Source organism: Dendrobium catenatum, unplaced genomic scaffold, assembly GCF_001605985.2.
Source record: "Dendrobium catenatum unplaced genomic scaffold, ASM160598v2 fragScaff_scaffold_665, whole genome shotgun sequence".
In the NCBI taxonomy this organism is placed as follows: domain Eukaryota; kingdom Viridiplantae; phylum Streptophyta; class Magnoliopsida; order Asparagales; family Orchidaceae; genus Dendrobium; species Dendrobium catenatum.
In genome coordinates, this window is record NW_021319127.1 from 3,244,928 (window position 1) to 3,255,559 (window position 10,632).

A 10,632-nucleotide genomic window follows, 5' to 3' on the forward strand; every position below is an offset into this window, starting at 1 on the left:
GCCTCAAGGACTTGGCTGATTTCCTACCGGCATCTCTTGCGACTATCGTAAGCTACTTTTCTGCTGAAGTAACTCGTGGAGTCTGGAAACCTGCTTTCATGAATGGCACTGATTGGCCTAGTCCTGCTGCAAACCTATCAACTGTCGAAGAACACATCAAGAAAATTGTGGCTGCTACCGGTGTTGATGTTCCAAGCCTTGTTGCTGGTATGTGCATGGTCCTATTCAACTATTGTTACATTTCTTAACAAATTTATTTGTGTACGTAATATTTGAATCTCATATAAGCTAACTCAAGAAAGATAATGGACAAGAAAGAATGGCCTGGGTGCATTATAGCCACTATTATTCTTACCCGTTATCGTTAAATTTATAGACTCGTTTATTTTATGGTTATTGGTGAAGAGAATAAGAGGAATATGTAATCTACTAACATGGATATAGTTATGTGGGAGATCCTAATACAAACTTAAATGAATGTAAACTGGAAAACAAGGTAAATTGCTAAAAACTTCATCAGGCCTTGGGTTTTCTTAAACTTGAGTTACATGATTTCAGTGATCTTACATGCTGCTATGTTTCATAGTTTTAGTTATATTTTTATGCTGGGGATTTGTGTGAAAAAAAAAAAAACAGAAGACAGGTTTTAAAATCTTAAACCAATGCCTGATTTTCGATTATTGTGATTTTATTTCATTTCCTTCATTTTCCTTAATTTCAAACAAAGACTTAATATTGAAGTTGAAAACATCAATATTCTCCAACAGAAGTTGAAATGGCTAATATATTCTAAGTTAATTTCTACTTTTCAGCGATTGCTCTCCTTTTCTCACACATGCCATCTAATAAACCTTTTCACGTAGGCACGCACCGTACTACAATCATCCTTAATGCCCCACCTCTGTGTCTTTCTTCTCTCTCTCTCTACCTCTCTACTTTTGGCTTCCACTCAAAAAAGCATTAGTCAGGTCGAGAAGGCGGAATGCTTTGTGCGAGCTCAACAAAACTCTATGGAAGAAGAAGAATCAAGACATAATACTAGTCTATTCCTTCATGAAAATAAAAGTTACGATTTATATTTTTGTCTCCTTTTTCAACTATGCATTTTATAAGTTGATAGCCATTTAGGTAGGAATCAAAGTTAAAGAGAATAAAAAGCTACATGACTAAAAAGGAAAGTGGACCAGTGAAATTGTGGAATAGGATGTAGAGATGATTGAGGCGAGTTTTGTCATTCAAGAAACTGAGAGAAAGATGTGGTAGTGGGATTTGGAACTGGAGACAAACTTGTTACGTGAATGATTGAGACTAGGGTTTGTAGTGTTTGAGTGAGTACATCAATCCTCTTGGTCTTTAGACAAAATGGATTGCGAATTCAATTCGAGGACATCAACTGCATTAAGTGGGTGATGTTTAAAGATATCTTTGGCAGTAAAATTTTTTAGATCTTTGGATGATTAAATAAACCAATTTTATATGCATTCTCCCCAAGTTTCTTTTTGATTGCAAAACCGACCATTCTTCCTAGCTCGTAGTTCGTGAATCATTCTTACTGGTTGTTGATGTTTCCTAATAGGATCATTACAAGGTTGCCTTTTTTGAACAATTTATGCTGACTGATTTGTGCATTGCAAATATTGGAAAGGAGGCCGACCTATGGATTGATTAATCATACTATTGAAGGCAAATTCACTCGAGCAAGCACTTCATCTCATTGCTTTGGTCTATCACTAGCAAGACGTTAGATTATGGAGTCGAGAGTGAGGTATTCCACCCTCATTTGTCCATTAATTTGAGGATGACAGGCACTGCCAAGTGTAAGGAAACATTAAATTTATTTTAGTAGGTAGCATTTGAATCTCATATGAGCTAACTCAAGAAAGATAATGGACAAGAAAGAATGGCCTAGGAGCATTATATCCACTATTACTCTTACCCATTATTGTTAAATTTATAGACTCGTTTATTTTATGGTTTTTGGTGAAGAGAATAAGGGGAATATATGAACTGCTAACATGGATATGGTTATGTGGGAGATGTTAATACAAATTTAAATGAATGTAAACTAGAAAAACAAGGTAAATTGCTAAAAAACTCTATCAGACCTTGGGTTTCCTTACACTTGAGTTACATGATTTCAATGATCTTATATGCCACGAGGTTTCGTAGTTTTAGCTGTATTTTTATGCTGGGAATTTGTGTGAAAGAAAATGAGAAGACAAGGTTTAAAAGCTCAGATCAATGCGTAATTGTCAATTATTGTAATTTTATTCATTTCCTTCATTTTCCTTAATTTCAAACATAGACTTAATATTTAAGTTGAAAACATCAATATGTTGCAATAAAAGTTGAACTGACTAATATTTGCTAAGTTAATTTCTACTTTTGGGCGGTTGCTCTCCTTTTCTCACACATGCCATCCAATAAACTTTTTTTCACCTAGGCACCGTACTACAATCATCCTTAGTGCCCCACCTCTGCGTCTCTCTCTCTCTGTCTTGTCCTTTACTGTTGGCTTCTACTCAAGAAAGCATCAGTCAGGTCGAGAAGGCGGGATGCTTAGTGCGAACTCAACAAAACTCTATGGACAAAGAAGAATCAAGACAGAATACTTGTCTATTTCTTCATGAAAATCAAAGCTATGATATATTTTTTGTCTCCATTCTTTCAACTATGCATTTTATAAGTTGATAGCCATTTAGGTAGGAATCAAAGTTGTAGAGAATAAAAAGCTACATGACTAAAAAGGAAAGTGGACCAGTGAAAGTGTGGAATAGGATGTAGAGACGACTGAGGCGAGTTTGTTCATGCTAGAAATAGAGAGAAAGATGTGGTAGTGGGATTTGGAACTAGAGACAAACTTGTTACGTGAATGATTGAGAATCGCAACGCTACGATGCTGAGCGTGAGAATCGCAACGCTACGATGCTGAGCGTTGGCGTTGTAGTGTTTGAGTGAGTACATCAATCCTCTTGGTTTTTAGACAAAATGGATTGCGAATTCAATTCGAGGGTATTAACTGCATTAAGTGGGTGATGTTTAAAGATATATTTGATAGTAAAAGCTTTTTGATCTTTAGATGATTAAATAAATCAATTATATATGCATTCTCCCCAAGTTTTTTTATTGCAAAATCTGCCACTCTTCCTAGCTCGTAGTTCGTGAAGCATTCTTACTGGCTGTTGATGTTTCTTGATATGGATCATGACCAGGTTTCCTTCTTTGAACAATTTATACCGACCGATTTGTGCACTGGAAATATTGGAATGGAGGCCGACCTATGGATTGATTAATCATACTATTAAAGGAAACTTCACTCGAGCAAGCACTTCATCTCATTGCTTTGGTCTATCACTAGCAAGGCGTTAGATTATGGAGTTGAGAGTGAGGTATTCCATGCTCATATGTCCATCAATTTGAGGACGACAAGCACTGCCAAGTGTAAGGGAAACATTAAATTTATTTGAGTACGTTGTATTTGAATATCATATGAACTAACTCAAGAAAGATAATGGACAAGAAAGAATGGCCTAGGAACATTATTGCCACTCTTACTCATTGTCGTTAAGTTTATAGACTCATTTATTTTATGATTATCGGTGAAGAGAATAAGGAGAATATATGAACTACTAACATGGATATGGTTCTGTGGGACATGCTAATACAAAGTACAAACTTAATGAATGTAAACTAGAAAAGCAAGGTAAATTGCTAAAAAACTCCATCAGACCTTGGGTTTCATTACACTTGAGTTGCATGATTTTAATGATCTTACATGCCACTATGTTTCATAGTTTTAGTTGTTTACTTGTATTTTTATGTTGAGAATTTGTGTGAAATAAAATGAGGGAGGTATAACACCCTCATTTATCCATCAATTTGAGGATTACAGACGCTGCCAAGTGTAAGGAAAACATTAAATTCTTCTACGGTACATGCCAAATATGGCTCTCACAGTTTGTCTCGATTAGATGTGATGATTTTTAGAATTCCATGGAGTTCAAAGATCTCTTGGAAAAATAAATTAGCCGCATTGACAACATTGATGACTTTTTTGCAAGGTTTAAAGTGTGTCATTTTGGAAATGTATCATTTTGGAGAAGCTATCAACAGCGAAGAACACAATAAGAGGCGCGGCTCAGCGCAATTTTAAACTTTTAAGCCTCGAAGCTTATGCAATGAGAGCCGACATTGAGGCGTACGCCTCAAGTTCACTGATGTGCGCATCGCCTCATGTTTTAGAGGTGTTCGCCTCTTAAAATAAAAAAAACCCTAACCTCATGTTTTAAATGCGTCTTTGGTCATTTCCGAATCGAAACTAGGTTTCTCCTCCCTTATTCTTAGAGCGAAATTTTCCCCTCTTCCTGAGTTACTTCCATTCGACCAGCGTCTTCTTCCTTCCACCATGAGTTGCTCTTCGCTTATTGCTTGGAGTTCTCTTCTACCGCGAATTAGGCTGGAATCTCCTTCGACCAACCGCTGAAAGCTCTTCTTCTTCATGGTTCCATCTATCACCTTATTGTGAAATACAAGATCGATCCGTTCTGCCATAAGAACCTCCATATTCTGCTAAGTTTCCACAATTTGTCTGTCTGCTCAGTACCGCTTGGTATCACTCAGTATCGCTAGGTACATTCTCGGCACTACTTGGTACAACAATACTTAGTACCACTAAGTACATGTTCGGTATTGCTAGGTACATGCTCGATACCGCTCGGTACTTGCTCGATACCGCTATCTTTGCATACAAACAACTTACGAGCTTTAAAAATAAGCAGAACTTCAAAATTACTTTTACAATAAAAAATATTTTTGGGGGCGCTGCCCCCGGAAACCCTCGCAAGGGCGCTGCCCCTTGACCCTGCGACCTGACCAGGTAAGTCGAACCTTTTAGGGGGCATTGCCCCCTTGGACCCCCGGCTGCCCGACATATTGTTGTATTCATCATCTTTAATAATGGTTGTTAGTGTTAGTCTGCTTCTTCATGAGTGCATGCTTTGTATAAGTTTTCTTAATGTAGAATAAATGAAGCATTATATTTAGGGGTTTGATATATTGCACTAATTTATTCTTCTCATATAGGATGATCAGAAGTAAGGATAAAGCTGAATTAGGTCATAGAAAAGATCAAACATGGAAATATAACACTCAGGTAGATGTAGGAGGAAGTGATAAAACATATATCTATCTAAAATGCAATTACTGTGACAAAGTTGTGAAGAGTGGTGTGACTAGGATGAAGGATCATCTTTCAGGGTCTCACAAAAATATTGATCCATGCTCCAAAGTTCCTGATACTGTAAGGGAGGAGATAAAGTCATACATGAATAAATCTACTACGTCAAAACATCTTGCACATAAGCAATTTGAGGATAGAGTTGATGTTGGTTCTTACTACGGGAGTGAGCGCATCGTTAGGGATTCATCTTCTTCGATGAAGCCCATTTCATCTAGGATTAATGAATGATGAAGATCCTTTGCTTTGCGAGGGTGTGTCATCTGATGATGAATGGTATGTAGATGATGAAGTTGAATTGATGCCGTCTGAATTACAAAATGAAGATTTAAATATTTATTTCTTTGATGGTCATAAATCATCTACATCCACCACAACTCAAAAATAAATCAAAAAAGATATATAAATAATATAGCTTTCTTTTATTAATGTATTACATTATTATTAATTTTAATATTGTTAAAAAATATTTAGGGAAGAGGAATATAACTGATTTTGAGGAAGGAGCTGATTGGGAGACATTGGACCTATAGGAGAGGAGGATGGGGAGAGAGCAATTCATCATAATGATTCAAATGAAGAAGCCCTTAGTGATGACAGTGCTGATGACTTATGAGTTCTTATGTGATATGTCATTGCTATTTACTTTTGGAATTATATGTTAATGAAAAGAATACTGTGATTTGGGAAAGATAGAAATTGAGTTGAACTATATTTCATTTTGTCTTATTATTGAGATATTTTGATTTCACTTTATATCTTGTGGCTTTTTATGTTTAATATTTTTTACTCAGTAGTATATAAAAAATTTATCATTTTATGTTTACGCAATCTTTTGATTTTGAGGCTTACGCCTCAAAACGTCTTGAGGCTTATGCCTTGCCTCATGAACGAAAAACGCCTCAATACCCGATTACGCAATTTTAAACATTGCGAATGCAAAGTCTCTTTTCATTCTATCATCAATAAGCCTAGCACAAAATCAATTTAATGTTTTCCTAGTTGTTGGAAATGAGGACAAATGAGTAGTGTCCTATATTTTGGGCATGCATTTTAGGTGGTTGGCAAATTTCACATTGCTAAACAAAATTGGTTGTATCTTGAAGATTCCGCGGCTAAAAGAATTTGTCATCTTCCATGACAATTGTCTTATCGCACCCCATATGCACTGCTAATCGCCCCAATGCTGATGTCAGGTTATATACTCGCTTAGGGAGGTTCTTGACTCAGTATAATTGTTGTATGAAGAACTCACCATTGTTCTACTACTGGTTGCACCTTAGTTTCACTGAAGTCTTCGTCTTCGACATATATTTCCTCAAGGACATCGAATCTAATTAGTTTAGGTTGCAGCGTGGCTGGCATGACATCAACAATTTGGTTTAGAATTTCAGTCCATTGCTTGAAGAAAAATGTAAATTTTTGAAGGAATATCATCCACATAGCTTGAATTCGAGATAGATACTTTTGAGAATGAATATATTGAAGTGTCTGATGATCTTTGTGGAGTATGAATTCAATTTCTATATTTAATGCGCCATACATTGTAAAATACGTATATACAACTCTTGCACAACTATGGTGCTGTGGACGGACTTGTCACGCAGATATTGAGAGTCGCGGTGGCACAGCACTAGTGATTGGTGCTATGGTGCTGGAGCAACTGCATCACTCAACCTGTTTGTTTCAGAGTTGGGGAGCGTTGGGTTAGATAAAATAAAGGCATAGAGGACACATGTTGTATTTTGTCAAGGTCAAGTGAGAAACTATTCATGTTTAGAGGGTAAAAATCTGGATCAATGACAAAGTCGATTATTTCTACTTGGTGATTGTACATAAGGTCATGCTTTATCCATTACAATGAACTTTTTATGGTCAAGTTGTATCCGCAAATCATATCCATTTTCTAAGCATACAATGACATTTATGTTTTACTTTTTCCTTGAATCGACTTGCTGATATATTTCGCATTATATGAGGACAGGAGGAATCTCCCAAGCAACACTTCCATTACCTCTGGCAGCTTTTGTAAGCCTCACCATAACATACAAGCTTGACAAAGCATCTGAACGGTTCCTCAACCTTGCCGGACCTGCTTTGGAGAATCTTGCTGCGAGCTGCCCGTGGCCAAGCATGCCAATTGTTGCAGCCTTGTGGACTCAAAAAGTTAAGCGCTGGAGCGACTTCCTCGTCTTCTCCGCCTCCAGAACCGTCTTTCATCACAACAATGACGCCATCGTACAGCTCCTTCGCAGTTGCTTCACCGCAACACTTGGCCTCTCCGGCGACCATATGTCAAGCAATGGCAGTGTCGGCAGGCTTCTCGGTCATGGATTTGGCTCTCATTTCTGCGGCGGTCTTTCACCGGTCGCCCCCGGAATTCTATATCTTCGTGTCTACCGTTGCATAAAAGACATTGTTCTTCTAACCGAAGACATCCTATCTATCATGATGCAATCAGTCAAAGAGATTGCAGACACTGTTGTATCGAAAGAGAAGATTGAGAAGCTGAAGAAAACCAAGCATGGACAACGATATGGCCAGGTATCATTAGCCACTGCCATGACAAGAGTGAAAGTGGCTGCGAATCTTGGTGCTACTTTTGTGTGGCTATCAGGAGGATCAGGTCTAATACAAGGCCTTTTCCAAGAAATGCTTCCATCTTGGTTCCTGTCTGCTCATGAGTTGGATAAAGAAGGAAGCAGTGGAGGTTTAGTCTACATTCTGGGAGGCCATGCTCTAGCCTACTTCACTTTGCTCTGTGGCATGTTTGCATGGGGAATCGATACGACTTCGCCGTCGAAGCGAAGGCCGAGGGTTGTCGAAGCTCACATGGAATTCCTGGCAAGTGCACTGGATGGGAAGATCTCACTTGGCTGTGATTTGGCGCTATGGCGCGCTTATGTGTCTGGGTTTTTGGGGTTGGTGGTGGAGTGCGCGGCGAGTTGGGTGATGGAAGTGAATCTGGGGGTGGTGAAGCGGCTGAGCAGAGGCCTGAGGAAGTGGAATCAGGATGATCTTGCTCTTGCTCTTCTAAGAAAGCGAGGCGTTGAGGCCATGGGAGCTGCTGCAGAGGTGATTCTTGCCTGTCAATGGTGACTGTAGATAGAGGTAATTAAGTACTTTGCTGTCTCATTTTGTTGTAAATTTTATTTAGTCTATTTAGGGGGTAAATTAAGCTTTGGATTTTACAATGCTTCATTAGTTTAGGGTTTTTTTTAATGATTTGAAAGAACTGCTGTTGCTAACTTGACATTTTTGGCTTGAGTTCTCATCTAATGTATAGATTGGGTTGGTGTGTGTTGTGCCCTTTTTTGCTGGTTTTTTTACTGTGTTTGGGTTTCAATTGCTGCTTCTCTGTGATGCACAAATTTTATAATATTGAAATGGCTTGTCCAGTTAAAAAATATTGAGAAAATTAAAAATATATATGAAAAATGAAATTATGAGTTAATAATTAGAGGTTTTTTTAAAAGATTAATAATTGATTTATTTAGAATATCTATTTTTAAATAATTGTTTATATTTATCTTTTTTAATAATGGTTTATACATATAGTTTTTCTGTCAATGACTTCTACAGCGATAAATATATTAATGAGAAAGTCTTTCAGTCTCAGTGTTACATTTGCAAATTCCACTATTTTTAAATATGCTTTTTATTTATAAGATTTCAGTTTAAATGGTGACTTTTATAGTCAAATTATTAGGCTAAAATCTTTTTATTGGGATGGAATTTTTTATTGTTTTTTAAATTAATTTTTTTAATATAAAATTTCTTTTGAACTGAAGATTTTTTACTCAGAGAAATTAATAATATAATTCATTAATTAATATTCATTCAATAATAATTGTTAAAAGTTCATTATTTTAATAATTAATAAAAAAAAGAATCTTTACATCTATAATACTATTATAAAAGTCATTTGAGTTTTACTCCCAAATAAAATCTTAGCCTTTCATTTTTATTATTCAAATAGAACCATGGCCTTTGATTTTATTATATTATCATGATTAATTGATAATTTAAAAAATAATTAATGTATTATTACTTTTTATATGAGCATAATGTTCATTTAAGCAAATAAATGAAGAAATTATTTAAATTCTTTAATGCTTCTTAGTCTTCCTTTTAATTAAATATTCCTTTGTATTACGCTTTTCGTATCCCCTAAATAAATGAAGAAATAATTTAAATTCTCTAATATTTATTAGTATTCCTTTATATTAATTAAATACCCATTTATATTCCGCTATTCGTGTTCCCTACTCTTCCTAAACTTAATTTAAACCGTAAAAAAAAAGGACACCAAAACAAAACATAACAAAAACAAAAAAAAAACAAAAACAAAAACAAAAACAAAAACAAAAAACAAAACAAAACAAAATCCCGTCCATGCATTTCACACAACCCTTGGAACTCCTATGTGCACCCTTCCTATTCTTTCATTTTGATATAATTCTCAATTCAAAATTATCACAAACTCTTTCATCTCGCTTACGAAGTCTCTCGTGAGAGATGAACTCAGCAGCTCGCTCGTGACAATTGTTCTCTATCGGTCTTCACGTTGCAATTATCTAGCCCTCATTCCACTGTCTCATATCTCCTCACATAAACTCTCGACATGGCATTATCATTTTTTGCTTCAGTCCCTTCTTAATAATGGATTATTATTTAACATAAGAGTTTAGATCCTTTTGTAATGTCAGATTATGCAAGTGACATGTTTCTACTCTTTCTCCTATTTTTTTATCAGTTTCTTCTATTTTATGATATATTTTATCATTGAAATTGTTAACAGTTGCTCGTTCCTCTTTTCACCCTTACAGAGGTTAGCAACTAATCATGATTTTAGTAAAAAAAAATTTCATTTGATTTTAGTAAAAAAATATTTCATTTCTTCTACTACTGATTTCATTTAGAGAAAGTTTCTAACAACTAAAAAAAACAAAGTCTCTCTATTTTTTTTTTTCTTCACATATAAATAGAGACAATGACTTATGGGCTAGAGGTAGTGTACATTTGACCCGTTAATAAGACTGAACAAATGTTAATATTTGTTTTATTGAGATTTCCCCTTTTTTGAAAATGAAGCTAATTCTCTTTTTCTAACGTCTACTTAAATTAAGGGAGACATCACCCATGAATATTCTGATAGTTGTAAGGGTATAATCAAGTTTGGAGATGTTCAGGTCTATTTTATTATATTGAACCATTATAAAAACTAAAGTAAAAAAAATAAATAATAATAAGAAAGCACTGAATTTACACCCCGACTATATGTGAGATTATTGATGTATTCTTCTCTATTTTCATTATTTCCTCTTCAGTGGATGACCGTAAAAAGATGAATCATTCATGTTGGAAAACAAATCGGCGACAAGGGCAACACAAAT

The 10,632-nt window shown here is 35.6% G+C and overlaps 1 protein-coding gene across 2 annotated transcripts in view; it reads left to right on the forward strand.

Moving 5' to 3' along the window:
* Positions 1 to 8,426, forward strand: part of LOC110092125 (mediator of RNA polymerase II transcription subunit 33A) — a 35,706-nt gene extending 27,280 nt beyond the window's left edge. For both annotated transcript variants that reach the window (XM_020816516.2, XM_020816517.2), the window contains 2 exons: positions 1 to 207; positions 7,221 to 8,426. In XM_020816516.2, the coding sequence (XP_020672175.1) occupies positions 1 to 207; positions 7,221 to 8,335 (1,322 nt within the window). In that variant the 3' untranslated portion in view covers positions 8,336 to 8,426. The remainder of the gene's footprint in view (positions 208 to 7,220) is intronic.
* Positions 8,427 to 10,632: the final 2,206 nt, after the last annotated feature.